Below are 16,189 nucleotides of genomic sequence, written 5' to 3'. Positions count from 1 at the left end.
AAAAATATGCAAGGAAAACAACAAACTAGGTATATAATTAAGTATTTATAGCCTTCTAAAAAATCAGGATACTTTAAGAAGATACAAGAAATGAATAGACGGTAATTAAAATGTGACATTGTCAACGGTCGCACAGATTAAAAGAAACGAACCTAAACTTTTGACAAAAACAATTTTTTTGAAGCCCACATCTGTCATACTAATGAAAACAATAAGTAGATAAGTCCCACGACCTTTATTAAATTGAAAATTATTAAAAATAAAAAAGATAAAAAAAAATAGGGTGAGTTTAGTTTCCGATGATAACAGTTAAGTGCTGCCTACTTATATAGATAATGTAATTTAAATGAAATAATTTAATGAGACACTGACCGAAAATAAGGATAACGGTAAATGAATAAATGAGGACAAAAAAAATAAAGAGATATATGAACCTTATTCGATCGTGGAGCTAATTTTTTTTCTACAACAGCATTAACCTTGTGATAGTACAATGCTATAATCTGTTCTCGGCCCCTAACGTTTTGTTTATTCGTAGAAGATTAAAGAACCGAGCGAATAAAGTCTTGTTTAATGATTGATGACAATTCACTATCGTAATGTATGATGCTGTAAAACTGATGGCCGGCGTGACGTCGCTCTTGTGTAGGGTTGCCAAATGTTCAAATTGTTACATTTTGTTGTAAGTAGCTGAACTTTATCTCTAATATTTTAGTATTCGAAAATCAAATTTCAAGACATTTCACTTTTATGAAACTTGATCAAAATTTGTGCTCGAAAGGCGAATTATATCTACAGAATGAATGTATCCAGAGCATTGAAATTATATGCAAAAAAAAAAATTCAAGCAAATAGGTCTGAAAGATTAGATTTGGCAGCTGTCATAAATAGGCGGACCGTTTCCCGCGCTCATATTACAAAGGGTTAATTTTTCAAGTTTCAAAGCGACCTTCTTATTTTCGGACTCCTTGAATTTGAGTAATCTTGACATCAGGCAACCCTAACACCATCCCATAATTCAAAATCCCGAGTAAATATTAGACATTTGTAATCTGCGGTTTCACTATCACAGCTATCTTATCGATAGATGTAATTAATTTACGATCGAGGTTACGTGAACGAACCACAGATAATCAGGAAATGTAGGAATGGTTGGTAATCATGTGATTTGGTGTCGCGTGGCTCGATTGGTAATTACCAATCGCTACGGTGCTGCCACCTGCAATGTTTTTATCGATTGATCTGTTCAATTTTTTTTCCTTTCATTTCATTTCGGTTATTTCTTCGCCAATGTCAAGATGTACAGGACTCGACTCAATAGTGTCTTTTTGGTTCATAATACAATCTTAATCTATTACTTTAACTTGCTTGCTTTGTTGACTTTATCATCGGGATTTCACAAGTCCCATTGAAGTAGGATGGATCCGCTTTATTTTCAAAAACCATATTGAAAAGTTTTCCTTCCAAATCTACATGATAGGTTCTACGATTCTAATTTCATACTATTACAAAGAAATTCTCATTATCAAACAAAAACAATTAACTTCAATTAACAAATATACAAAAGGGACATGAACGACGAATCAATGTAACGAATCTTTAATTAACAAATACCTACACCTACAACACAGACAAAAACGACTCATAATAGAGTTTAATTAAGAACCATATCAAATCAATCAACTTCATGTCAAAACAATTGCAGGTGACAACACTAACTGACGACGCCTACTCGTAAGAGCGTGGGGTTCAACAACTCACCTCGTCAAAGAATACTTGCGTCTTCCTCAGAATGTGCTTGAGTTCGGTGAGCTCCAAGAAGTTCCTCTTCAGAGCCTCGGCGTTCTGGTTCACCTCGCGCAGCTCGTTCTCCAGTTTCTCGAAGGTGGCCTGAACGTGAAGAATGATAGAATTTAGTTGGACTTAGATGGAGAATCTTAAGGATATAGAATTAATCGATTTGCAAAAATTAACTTTAAATTCGCCTCTATTAACGCGACAGAAGAGTTCTATGCGTGGTAACTTGATATAAGGTGTATTGTGCGAGCTCGGGTTTATACATACATATATAAAATCACGCCTTTTTCCCGGAGGGGTAGGCAGAGACTACATCTTTCTACTGAATTGTTTGCATTATAGTAAGCAATTAACAGTTGCTAATTACAAAAAAAGTCACAAACATTACTTATATGCATGTGCCGTGTGGTTCCTGGCATTTTAGGATAAAAGGCGACTAAGGGAAAGGCTAAGGGATAAGCTTGAGATTCTTCTTGTTGGTGATGGACTTGCAAGTTGTCATTAATTAAACCTATCTAAATTATTTAAATCAATTTAGTCTTTTTAAGACTATTGGCTCTGTCGTTCCCCGTATGGGATTATGATAAATACTTATATATGTATGTTTTCCTTATATGCATGAGGAAATACAAAAATGCCATAGTGTCCCCCGAAAAACAGGTTATCACTATTATAATCCAATCATAATCTTCAGATAATGATATGTCGTGTTTTTTTGCTTTCGAATGAGGAAGATCATCTCGAATCTTAATTGCTTCGGTAAAAATACTAGATGTTGTTTACGTTATACCTACTGCGATCAAGCTTATACCTCATGTCGTTACTTCCATATACATATACTAATATTATAAAGCTGAAGAGTTTGTTTGTTTGTTTGAACGCGCTAATCTCAGGAACTACCAACTGGTTCGAATTAAAAATATATATTTGTGTTTAATAGACCATTTATCGAGGAAGGCTTTAGGCTATTTAGCATCACGCTCCTTGAGGGCTTCAATGATGCCGAAAACAACTATTCCACGCGGACGAAGTCGCGGGCACAGCCAGTTAATATAGAAAAACCATTGTTGCTCAATGTATGTAAATTCCAACCGTTGGCGATACCCAGGACGAGTTGATATTAACCACTTTTATAAAATATAACCTATAGCACCATTGCGACATAACTTCGTTATTACCTCAAGATTTATATATCTGCAGTGCGGTTCTTTGGAAGGTTCTTCTCTCTTATCAGAAGGTTTAAGAAATGGGGGAAGCCCAAAAAAGAGTTGGATAGACAGCGTAGAATAGAATAGATTTATTTTCAAACTTGGATACAAGGTTTCACTTATTAACGTTACATAACTTAAATCTAATTATATCTACCACCGCTTCCAAAGCGCATGTGTAGAAGAAGCGGCGGAACAAACTTAACAGCAGCATTGCAGCATTGTAGAGGAGAGTATGAATGAAAAAAGTGGCTAGTGAGTTAACAGTGTGAAACGGTAAGGACAAAGAAAGGCCGGTCTCGGAAGATTCCCCTGGGATCATCCGCATGTGAATGTTATAAGTTTGGATACTTCCTGACCCATTTTTAACTATCGTCATTTGAGAACCAATACGGAAGGTACCTCAAAGTCAATCACTTCTCGAGCCACGGAATATTCCCCTGGGCTTCACACCAACTGGATGCCATTGCATTTTGACCTAATACTACAAATTTTTGATTATTCCTATCTTTTCAGCAGACCTAATTAAAGAACTTTAAAATTATTAACTAGGGAAATACCGCAAGATCGATCGCCTCCCTAGATTTTAGCGCGTCGGGACATTCCCCTGAGATCTCAAGCATGTAGAAATCATTCATATTGATCTCATGATTAAGATTTTAACTCCTTATCATCAGACCCCATTAAATAACTGTTTTAAATAAAAGTAAAATAATACTACCTAAAGTAAATTACCTCAAGATCGATCATTTCCCTGGGTTGCGGCGCCTCGGGACATTCCCCTGGGATCTCGAGCATGGGGATGCCGTCTTTCCTGATTTCCTTCTCCAGGTACCGCAGCTTCCGCTCCATCTCATCACAGCGGCGGACCTCATTGACGAACTTGCGTTGGAACGCATTGACGTCAGGGTTTAGCTGTAGAAAAAAAACTAATCTTAATTATCATTTCCCAGTATATAATTATTATGGTAGTATTGGTCCTAGTTGCATCTAGGGTGTGTGCGTGCCGTGTGGTTTCCGCACACATACAAAAAAGAATAGGAATACTCCATCTCTTTCCCGTGGATGTCGTAAAAGACGACTGAGAGTTAGGCTTATAAACGTGGAAATCTCCTTTTAGATGATGGGCTTAGCAACCAGTCACTATTTAAATCTTAATTCTATCATTAAGCCAGTTGAATATTCCTATCAGTATTTTCAAGACCGTTGGCTCTGTCTACCCCAAAAGTTATATAGACATGAAGTGCGAAGAGGGAGTAGTCCTATTCTTTTTTTCTGTTGAATCCAGGAACCACACAGCACTCTCTGTTTGACACACAACATATGTCTGAAGTACACTGGTCTTAGAAAGCAGAAAATTGCATGTTTGTGTCCTTCGGAATTTTAAGGCATCCCAAAAAAAGGATTAACGAAAATTCCAATTTCCATTATAAAGAAGAAGAAAAAACTTTTCGTGTTTTGCAAGTTCAAACATACATACAGACAAACAGTAATTTTTTAAAATCACATTTTCTGCATGATATGGATTAGATAAATAAGTGAACTTTCAATTAGTATTTCATATTCACTTAATGTACACATACATATATCTATCAAATTATCACTTTATATAATTAAACCGATACTTTATCTGATAATTCACCCTGCCAAATCAATAAAAGATTAAATTATCAAATTTTAATAATCACATGACTTAAAAATTTATAAGTAAATCGTCAACATGACCCAGGTTTAAATCCCACTTTTGTCATTACATCATCAATGTATAATTAAGGAATAAAAAAAATGGAGTTGAATGGGAGCTTCTTGATGTTATTATCATGCATACTATGGATCCAATACATGTTAAGTTTACCTGCAAAGATTGCGGAGGTCAGATGGGATTCGCTTTGTGTAAAAACCTGACTCACCCAATCCAGGATCCATGGTCAATGGCATACCCAGTGCTCCTTTCCAGAGTGGTGAAGATGCAACCGGGACTAAAGCCGGGAGGAAGAGACCATCAAGATACCAACAGAAGAAACACCTCCTCAATGACAACAGAAGGAATTTAAGGTTTGTAGAAGTTGTTGTCAGATGCTTTTAGGTTTTAATTTATAGTATTGTTGCTGGATACAAACTCAAATATAAAAATAATAAATACCTACATAAAAATAAAATAAACAACATAAGTGTGAATAATTAACATCCAATGATTTTCTCAATAACATATTATGTAAATACATAATGAATGTTGAAGATTATTCATGTTTAATTTTATACAATTGATGACTTTTAGAAACTTTTAGAAAAACTAGAAGAAAGAATAGTGATTACCTACTTTATAGCATACCATGTGGTTTCCAGCACTTTAGACGAAGAAACCACTCCATATCTTTCCCATAGATATCGTAAAAGGCGACTAAGGGATAGGCTTAAGGGATAAACTTGGTATTTCTCTTGCAGGCGATCGGCTAGCAATCTGCCACTATTTGAATCTCAATTCCATCATAAAGCCTTACAGCTGAATGTTGCCTTTCATTCTTTTCAAGACTGGTGTCTCTGTCTACCCCGCAAGGGATAAAGACATGACTATATGTACCATAGAGAGGGCGTACGATACAATCACATACCAAACTGGGTCATAGATATTCCATTTCCAATTCAAATTGGAAATGTTCTTGGCGAAATGAGAAAGCTCCACTGACTCCGTTTGCATAATTTATAGAAAATACTCACATCACGAAACTGCACAAGTCCCAGTTCTCCAAGCTCAGAAACGCAGGCATACGCTGCCTCACTTTGTAAAAAAAGCTGGCATAATGTCATTTCTTCACTTCTGAATAAAGACCCCATTTTGCACGTTTTTCTTTCACCACACACACGTTAAACACTGTACTTATTATCTAAAAATATTTCGTCGCATTTGTCTGCAAGCAGACAATGTCAGCGACGGATTAAAATAAAATTAATGAGTAAATCGATATTGATAAGAAACGATTTCCTAAAAACACCGTCTCGTCCTGCGCACGTCACCTCGCCGCTCGCGTAGGAATTCATTCATTGGTCGATCGATGCGACTCGACGACGTAAGTACATCAAACTGTCAATGGAATAATGTTACCAACAACCTAACATACTTTATTATACCACTTTATTTAGTGAATGGTTCTTCAATCGGATAATGCTATGTGCATTATCCGATTGAAGAACCATTCACTGCATGTTTGAACGCCGAGCGACTAGGAGCTCTCCTAATCATTTCAGGAAGAGCATTCCAGAGCCTTACAGCCTGAACCTGGAAAGATTTTATCCATATTTTGTAATTTGTAATTTGTTATTTTGAAAATAAATCTTTTCTGTTAAATTATATTCTAATGGCAAGTGGAGTGTGGCATAAAAGGCATGTAAAAAATTAACATAATGGCAATGAGAGCGATATGGAGTATAATTGATGAAAAATTGAGTGATAGGATAGTTCAGCGTAATGTAATGATGTGATGGCAATTGTTTGAATTAAAAAATATACAGTTGAATTGAAGACCTCCTTCTTTTTTGAAGTCGGTTAAAAAGGCCATATAGAAAGAATAAATAAAAGCAGTTAGTTTATCAGAAGAATGTTAATGGAAACACTTGAAAGAGATGGCTTATCGTACGTACCTTAATTTGATCGGTGCCGAAATGCCACGTGTACCCTAAGCCCTAAGAGGAGGTCACAAGAAGAGAGTCATGAATGTACATGAAGCAAAAGAAGTATGGAAGTATCGCGGCAAGTAGAAATATTATTTATCTGCCTACCCCACTAGGAAAGAGGTGTGATTTTATTTGGTTGACTACTACTTATTATTATTAATCTATGTTGGAAACAAAAAAGTATTTTTTTTGCCAAAGAAATTGTGCTGGCTTCAGGATCATGCTGACTTCCAAATTCTGTTTTTGCCATTGTCATGCGTTGTCATGTCTTTACGTCTTAATAGTATTTACATACTTTTACTTTTTGTCGTATCCAGTTTTTTGATGCAGTCGTATCGTATTATGCCAGCGATTTACATCGAAGGGATTTAATGACAGTTCGATTAGTCTTTCTCTTTCGGAAGCATCGGTTCTAGCTAGTGCTATCCTTTTCTTAGTTACTGAGACCACTATTTTTAATTGTTTGAATTAAAATGCGTGGGAGAGTAAATTGAGGTTATGCATTGCTTTTTTGTAATAAAAATATTTATTATTAGAATATGAATTGACTATTCCCTGAATGAAAAAAGGAACAAAATGGTGTGTATATTTAGTTTTCAAAGACTGAAAGTAAAAAAAACCTGAATTTATTTCTTATATCAAAATTAATTTCGCAGGCCTTACTTGGAGCCCAACTTGTAATAACCCTGATAATGGTGTCCGTAATACAAAAACTAGGGAGCTATTCATTCGCGAGATGGTTATTATGTTCGCAAGGTTTATATCGTTACTTGTATCCTGATAACCATGAGCTGAAAGCTTTGGCAGGAGTGCCAAAAGACAAGTTGAAAGGTAAAAAGGGGGGTAAAAGTGAAGCTAATGGGAAACCTGAGACGTTTCATGTGCCCAGAAGCTTGGATATTCAGCTTGAGACTGCCCCAGTGACACCTCTTGATGTAGTACATTTAAGGTTTTATACCGAGTATCTGTGGATAGTAGACTTCTCTTTATACACAAGTATTGTGTATATTATGTCAGAGGTAAGTATTTTGAATATGATAGTAATAAAAGATAGAATTATGATAGAGATAAATTTTATTTATTAATTAATTTTATTTATAATATTAATATTAATTTTATTTTTATTTATACTCTCTATTGTAAGTTTGGATAATTGTCTTAATTATTGAAGAAAATTTGTAATTATTGTTTTGTAATTTGTTTTATTTATTTTTATGTGCAATAAAGAGTTTATAAACAAACAAACAAAATTTGTTTGTTTGTAATATCTTTATTGCATAGAAATTTACACAGTAACACATAGTTATTCTAATAAAATTGTTATTCTTTCATCTTTACTGACAATTAGAAGCAGTAGTAAACAGTGTTTCAATTTTAAAAAGAATAAGGCCTTATAAAGAGCTGTTATATTATTTTTAATCACTATTATTATTATGTTTAAGGTGTACACATCAATATTCCCACTGAAGGACGAGTTCAATTTGAGTATGGTGTGGTGTTTCCTGGTTGTTTTATTTTCACTGTATCCTTTTTAACCCCCAAACTAAGAGGGACGAGTGTTATAAGTTTTGAATTTTTTCTGTATCAGTAAAATTTGCCAATTTTGTTTAATTGAATGCCTTGCTTTTCAAGATTGGTTCTTTGCTAAGTTTGATGGACATTGTTTTTTTGTTTGTAAACTTTTTGTTGCACATAAAATGAAATATGACAAATTAAAAAAGAGTAATTGGATTTAGGAGAATATCCATGATGGCGGTAATTCCGCAATTCTGTTTTTACTTTATATGTGTATTTGTACTTGTTTAGAAGATTTTCAAGGCTAGAGTGAATAGGCACTATAATGACCTTAGGCCTCATCTTGCTAAGGCAGGTCAACCACATTGAAATCTCTTACAAAAATAAACTCATAGCCATAATAATAATAGTTAATGAAAGACAACCTTCTACGCAGTAGATATGACTTGAACTGAATAAAAAGCTTGTCTTGAGTATTACATATTATAAGAAATGCTGAAGTTAAAGAAAAAATTGTATTTGAGTCAATCAGAGACATTCTGGCGAAAGGTCAGGTTAAGGTTACCAGAAACCGACGAACTAGTATTTAAAGAGTTAAGGATGTGGATTAAGAAAAAAAATGTACCTACATACTTATACTCCCAGTATATTTATTTCCTATCCCTTTGAGATAGAGGCATGATTATGTCACCTACCTGATTTTACCTGGTCCCGTCTATATCCCTTGCAGGGTAGACAGAGCCGATAGTCTTGAAAAGACTTAATGGCAACATTCAGCTATTTTGCTTAATGATAGAATTGAGATTCAAATATTGATAGGTTGGCGATGGGTTAGCCATCGCTTAAAAAAGAATCCCAAGTTTTTTTTTCTTTTTTTACAATAGTTTAATAGGAAACAAGCGTTTACTGAAATTATCCATAACTCAAGCCCAGTAAAATCCTGTTATCGCTAACAAAGCAGTACTTCACAAGCGAGGAGTCAATCGGTGAGCGTTCCACCTGCATCGTGGCGTTCTGTATATTCCTGCTGGTCGCCATGATGGTACTGATAGTGGACGAGTCGAATTTAGAAGTGGGAGTGGATCCCGCGTACGACATCTTCAATGAGAACGCTTCGAAGTTTCTAGAAAATCAGGGACTGTCCTCTGTGTGAGTGGAATTTATTTTTAATTTGTTGCTTGTATAAGCTTAAGATGACTGACAGGAAACTGGTATACTGAAAGACTTAGAAGAAAAGTTAACAATACTGCTCTTCTAAGTGACGGAAATGTCCATTGATCAATCTAATCGCGTCTATATCCCTCGCGGGGTAGACAGAGCCAACAATCTTAAAAAGACTGATAGGCCGCGTTCAGCTGTTTGACTTAAAACTGTGACTCAAATATTGACAGGTATGACAGCTCATCGCCTAAGAGAGGATTCCCAAGTTTAAAAGCCTATCCCTTAGTCGCCGTTCACAACATCCATCGGAAAGACATGGAGTGTTCATAGGAAAGAGATGGAGTGTTCCTTTACTGTTTTCTATTCATATTCGTGTGTTTCCAGACGGCATTTTAATTTAACTTGACATTTTTTTCAGGGGACCAGCATCCAAATTGATAATGAAGCTGATGTTTGCATTCTGGGCCGCTGTCATCGGCACGCTTTTCACTTTTCCTGGTTTACGAGTTGCTAGAATGCATTGGGATTCTTTGAGGTGAGTCTACTTCGCCGTAGCCTTCAAATCCTCGAGGTGGTTACAGATATCTCATGTATATAAAACAAAAATTATACTGTGATGTATGTACGTTTTAACCCACGACGGAAAAAGCGGGGTGTTATAAGTTTGACGTGACAAACGTACATACATACACAAAATCATTAATCACGTCTATAATATATTGGCTCTGTCTACCCCGCTAGGAATATAGACCTTTTATCCCTAGCGGGGTAGACAAAGCCAACATTCTCGAAAAGATCAAAAGGCCACGTTCAGCTGTTTTGCTTTATAATTGAATGACTACAAAAGTTTCGACAAGAATTTACAGAATAATATTAAGGTATATTATGTATTACTTATACAGTACCTACCTATACACGTAGATACTTATAAAAAAAGTAGTTAATTTGAAATTATCCCCAACGCGACGAATTTCTTAATAATTACATACTTACTACCGTTAGATTGAGTTTCATTTTTTTTTAATAAAAACAATCCGTGAATCTTTTCTCAGCATGTTTTTGAAAATCGAATGGTATTTTTTTTTAATTAAATTAAATTTATTCTTCTGTCATTTCACAGATACTACGGCGACAACAAATTAAAAGCGCTACTTCTAAACGTGAACTTCGCAATGCCATTCGTGTTGGCGCTACTTTGGATACGACCTATAACGAGGCATTACCTCACTGTGAGGGTCTTCAGTGGCATGGAGAAGCCTCTGTGAGTTACATTTTAAAATTATAAATTGTTCGATAGCCTTATATTTTAACTTGGAATTTTTCTTTAAGGAAACCTATTCCCTATTTAAATCTTAATTCTATCGTTGAGCCAAACAGCTGAACGCGGGGTTATTAGTCTTTTCAAAATTGTAGACTCTGTCTATCCCACAAGGGATGGACACGTGATTGTATGTATGTAAGTTGTTCGCGGTGAATTAGGACCTAGCTGGGCACTTTTGTCAATATCTCAATTACAATTTTCAAACTCAATTTGTGATTTCGTTGTCTCAAGAACTTATAAATTTTGTTGAAAGATCCCCCTTGTACATATGTACCGTTTAAATTTAATTAATATCCGACCAGCGGTTCGAAAGCATTCTGGCCCGAAGTTGATTGGTAGACTAGTTATTACACGCGACATCGGTCGCGAAAATGAAAGCGTTATGACAAACTCGGAAAACTAACTCTAAAAACAATTAGGTATATCAGAATAAAGAAGTCACCTCGAATGACCTTTACATTTTTATCGTTTCGGTCCGTCTCTTTGTCAAATATCATCAAAAACGGTTCAGTAATTTTAGTGTTTATTTGAGTTGAATTTATAATTTGGAAATTTCTGTAAGTACTCCTTGTTTGTAGGTCGTTTTTCAGTAAAAGTGATTATATGAATGAATGAATGAATGAACTGAACATTGCTTACAGAATGAGGCCTGAAGCGTTCGACACACTACGCATAGTATTGGTGGTTCTAACAGCGGTACTGAGGTTGTATCTGATGCCCAAACAACTGCAGGCCTACCTCGACATGGCGCAGAGAAGGTTGGATGTGCAGAAGAAAGAGGCTGGCAGGATAACTAATATCGATTTGCAGAAGAAGGTAAGTTAACTGAAAATTAAAAAGAAATTAAAAATTTAATTAAAAAATAAAATCGAAATTAAAAAAATTTATTCGTTATTATGGAATAGGTACTTCATATCAGCATCTATAGTCCAATAATAAATAAATAAATAAATATATACGGGACAAATTACACAGATTGAGTTAGCCTCGAAGTAAGTTCGAGACTTGTGTTACGAGATACTAACTCAACGATACTATATTTTAAAATAAATACTTATATAGATAAACATCCAAAACCCAGGCCAATTAGAAAAAGTTCGTTTCTCATCATGCCCTGGCCGGGATTCGAACCCGGGACCCCCGGTGTCACAGACAAGCGTACTACCGCTGCGCCACAGAGGCCGTCGCCAATGTTCCCGTAACGATGAAGACCGCAACAAATGGAGGCGCATCTCTGGGGCTGTATTGCATTATCCAAAGAAGACGCATCATCATAAAACCACGACCACTCTGTGAAGAGTGAACGACTGAGGAGTAGGACTTCATATCACTTAATAATTGTCATATCTTTCTACAGTCGCTTTTTACCTAGTGTGAAAAGTAATAATGATAGATACATACATACATAAAATCACGCCTTTTTCCCAGAGGCAGAGACTACATCTTTCCACTTGCCACGATCTGCATACTTCCTTCGCTTCATCCACATTCATAACTCTCCTCATGCAAGCTTGAATTAATAATATAATGATTTACTTTTTTATATTTATAATTGCCGTGTGGTTCCCGGCACCAATGAAAAAAGAATAGGACCACTCCATCTCTTTCCCATGGATGTCTTAAAAGGCGACTAAGGGATAGGGTTATAAACTTGGGATTCTCTTTTTAGGCGATGGGCTAGCAACCTGTGCTAGCCCATCATGTAGCTGAACGTGGCCATTCAGTCTTCTCAAGACTGTTGGCTCTGTCTACCCCGCAAGGGATATAGACGTGACCATATGTACATACATACATATAATCACGTCTATATCCCTTGCGGGGTAGACAGAGCCAACAGTCTTGTAAATGACCATATGTATGTATGATTTATTATAATGATAGATTCCTCTCAATATTTCAGGTAGCCTCAGTATTTTACTACCTATGCGTGGTGGCTCTACAGTACATTTGTCCAGTGGTAATATGTCTGTATCTAGCCGTGATGTACAAAACCTTAGGAGGGTATACCTGGTCAGCACTGTTCTTTGAGACGCAGGTAAATTTATTTCAATGTTTGTCACCAAAAATCCGTGGATAATCTTAGATCAACTTTAAAAAAAAAAGTTTTTTTTTATCAGCCATTTTTGAAGTTTCAAATTTAAAAATGGATATTGATTTTGAACTCAGTGTTTTATATTTGATGATTGTGTGCTTTATTGTAATATTTTAAGATGCATTTTCGAATAACGTAGGAATTTGTTTTGGTTTTACGTCGAAGTTGATAATAATTCCTAAGCTAAGGGCGGAAAGGGAAAAGCAAACATTGTACAAGGTCTTAATAAATATATACGGGACAAATTACAAAAATTGAGTTACTAACTCAACGCTACTATATTTGGTAATAAATACTTATATAGATAAACATCCAAGACCCAGGTCAATCAGAAAAAGTTATTTTCTCATCATGCCCTGGCCGGGATTCGAACCCGGGACCTCCGGTGTCACAGACAAGCGTACTACCGCTGCAGCACAGAGGCCGTCAGTACTGTTAACAAGAGTCACGAAGGTCAAAAGTGATTTTTATGATTAGATTTATATGGCTTACTCAATATTTGATTTCAGGAGACGTGCAGTGCTGCGTCTGCGCCGGTATCCTCGATAGCAGAAGATGGCACAGAGCAATATCAATTGGCTTGGGAAAATTTGAAAATGGTAATTGTGTTTTTTTTCATCTGTGAAAAATTTGTTTTATAGATGGAAGAAGATCAAACTAAAGAAGGAATACAGGGATCGAGGCAAGTAGAAAGATGTAGTCTCTGCCTACCCTTCTGGGAAAGAAGCGTGAGGCACAGCCCAAAACCACTAGGTCAAGAGATTTGACAATTGTCATGTGGGCTCCTTATGTGGTCTTGTGGTGTTACTGTTAATTGTAGGAATGAATTATATGTATATAGTTTCACAATATAAGTACAAATATAGTATTAAGAGAAAGAATGGTACCACTCCATCTCTTTCCCACGAATGTCGTAAAAGGCGACTAAGGGATAGGCTTATAAACTTGGGATTCTTCTTTTAGGCGATAGGATAGAAACCTGTCACTATTTGAATCTCAATTCTATCATTAAGCCAAACAGCAGAAAATGGCCTATCAGTCTTTTAAATACTGTTGTCTCTCTCTACCTAGACGTGATTATATGTATGTATGTTGAATGAGCCAATGCCCCCGTGGTGTAGGTGTTCCCGGCGGGCGTGCTGCGCGGCGCGCTGGGGTTCGGCACGTGGTGGAGCTGCTGCGCCTGGTTCCTCACCACGGCGCTCGGCCTGGCCTACCAGACCTACTTCACGATGCAATGATTTCAAATCAAATCAAATCATTTATTTGTTAGAATACAATTTTAACAATCAGATGGTCACGATATAATTAAGTACCTACATGCATTCTGCCTTATAATCAAGCGTACAAATATTTGGATGTCAGTTATCTAAATCCTAATTTACAATCGGCGCTTAATTAAAATTCTGTTACAAATAAGTTGAATAATTTAAAATGTCATTGATTGATTTGTATGTTATATATGTATATAGTTAGTCTCTCGTGCTGTTCGTTTAGGAAGCGGTACTGTGATTTTTTAGGTATTGAAATTAAAGTCTTCTTGATAAAGTATGTAAGCCAAATAGCTGAACGTGGCCTATCAGTCTTTACAAGACTGTTGGCTCTGTCTACCCCGAAAGGGATATAGACGTGATTATCTATGTATACATAAAGTATGTAAGTAACGAAATTGATTTATTTGCCATAAAACTACGTTTTGTACTAATTCAAAGGCTAAAAATAGATTTAAAACATTAAAATTTTATAAATTTAATGTTTTGCTTGTTTTTATTTTTTTTGTTAAATAATGGAGAAGCTTCTATCTACAATTTTATAACTTAAGGTTGTATTTAGATTAAAGACATCTTTGAATGTAACATAGTACTCTTCCTAAATAAATATCATTGAGAATGGTGTATTGTGCAAATTTTTCATTATGCAATAGTGAAGATGAGTTATTTTTTATAATTCATTAAGAAAGAACTGTTAAAATCGTTCGGTTTATTTCATACCTGACGTATGATGTAAATTATTTTTTTTTAAGGTCAAAATTAAAGAATTGACTTGTGAAAATCTGCACAGCTCTGACCGATTGATATAATTGTTTCGGACTGATATGTTGTTACATGTTTGAATTACCAAAGTATTTTATATGAATTGAATGAATTAAATAAGGACGGCTTTTCATAAAATTGCGATCAAATTATATGGAATTCCAACCCTATATTCTTTTGCTTATAGATAAGTAGTTATTTAAATTTACTTATTAAATTGTATTGCATTTTTATCAATTCACTTTTGAATTACCTGTCACTTTTAGTTACCAGTTTATTTTAAGTATAAAATGAAAACCATGGGTGTCATATCTGTAAAAAAGAATAATTAAAAAAGAAAGTTTCGATGAGTTGTCGAAATGTCTTACATGCTATTAATAGCTTAGACAATTTGTGTTCAATTACTGGCTCGTACAATGAAAAACAGTAAAATATCTGAGACTCGACACCCTATTGGCATGATAATTTTTTTTACAGGCTGGACCTCAGGTAATAAGGTCACCGCTCCGCTTTTTATTAAAAAGAATATAAAAAAAATAAAACGGATTGGATAAAGCATAAATTAATCACAAAATAAGTAAAATATTAAACGAAACGAATGTGTTTTCTGTAATTTTAATGTTTTTCATTATTTGTACTGGAAACGAATCTCATATTAATTGGACTATCAGTACCTATTTACGTTGACACTAAGAACAATCTGCATTCAAATAACGGCTTCTGTGGTGCAGCGGTAGTGCGCTTGTCTGTGACACCCGAGGTCCCGGGTTCGAATCCCGGTCCGGGCATGATGAGAAATGAACTATATCTGATTTGCCTGGGTCTTGGATGTTCTTTAAAAGTATTTATTGTTTTTATATAGAATATAGTATCGTTGAGTTAGTATCTCGTGTCTCGAACTTACTTCGAGGCTTACTCAATCTGTGTAATCTATCCCTTTATTTAATTACTTATAAAATAAGTATGTACCCACTCTGAACAGGAAGAGCAAGAGGATGATTTCAGGAGTGTGAAAGCCATTTGATAATGTAAAGAACTGAAAATGAAGTAGCAATGTAATAATTTAAGGTAGGTATTACGACTGTTTTTAATATTGTTTGTTTTTTATGTGATATGGAATGTTTTAAATAAAATTGTGTTTAAAATTTATGTTTTAATATTATTTCTTTACGTATTTACCTCATTAACTTTGTGTGACAGACGCGCGAGTATGTTTGTATGTATCACAGATAACATGCCGACGACATTAAAATGCTATAAGTAGACCTATCAGTTAATAATATATTCTAGAAGGACAATTTACATAGACTGATAACGGAATTATTTTAATGGTTTGAATGAGGCCCGCCAGAATGCACAGCTGTTGTTGGCTCTCCGTGATTCGCACGTG

At 35.3% G+C, this 16,189-nt stretch overlaps 2 protein-coding genes across 3 annotated transcripts in view; one reads left to right on the top strand and one right to left on the bottom strand.

The window, feature by feature from the left end:
- Nucleotides 1-6,056, bottom strand: part of LOC106132492 (V-type proton ATPase 116 kDa subunit a 1) — a 37,218-nt gene extending 31,162 nt beyond the window's left edge. Inside the window, exons 1-3 of one of the 2 annotated variants that reach the window (XM_013331932.2) lie at nt 5,724-6,056; nt 3,741-3,920; nt 1,762-1,890 (exon numbers count right to left, since the gene is read on the bottom strand). In XM_013331932.2, coding sequence (XP_013187386.2) covers nt 1,762-1,890; nt 3,741-3,920; nt 5,724-5,840 — 426 coding nt within the window. In that variant the 5' untranslated portion in view covers nt 5,841-6,056. The remainder of the gene's footprint in view (nt 1-1,761; nt 1,891-3,740; nt 3,921-5,723) is intronic. The other variant, XM_013331931.2, reaches the window with a different exon arrangement.
- Nucleotides 6,057-6,939: 883 nt separating this feature from the next.
- On the top strand, nt 6,940-15,948 carry LOC106132508 (transmembrane protein 161B). The gene is made up of 10 exons (XM_013331953.2): nt 6,940-7,256; nt 7,334-7,696; nt 8,120-8,199; nt 9,126-9,341; nt 9,772-9,888; nt 10,474-10,614; nt 11,316-11,490; nt 12,575-12,709; nt 13,276-13,365; nt 13,888-15,948. Exons 1-10 carry the CDS (start codon nt 7,254-7,256, stop codon nt 14,005-14,007), a joined length of 1,440 nt encoding a protein of 479 aa, XP_013187407.1. The 5' UTR covers nt 6,940-7,253; the 3' UTR covers nt 14,008-15,948.
- Nucleotides 15,949-16,189: the final 241 nt, after the last annotated feature.

This window comes from Amyelois transitella, chromosome 9 (assembly GCF_032362555.1).
Source record: "Amyelois transitella isolate CPQ chromosome 9, ilAmyTran1.1, whole genome shotgun sequence".
Taxonomy (NCBI): Eukaryota; Metazoa; Arthropoda; class Insecta; order Lepidoptera; family Pyralidae; genus Amyelois; species Amyelois transitella.
This window is presented reverse-complemented; position numbering and strand designations above follow the sequence as displayed.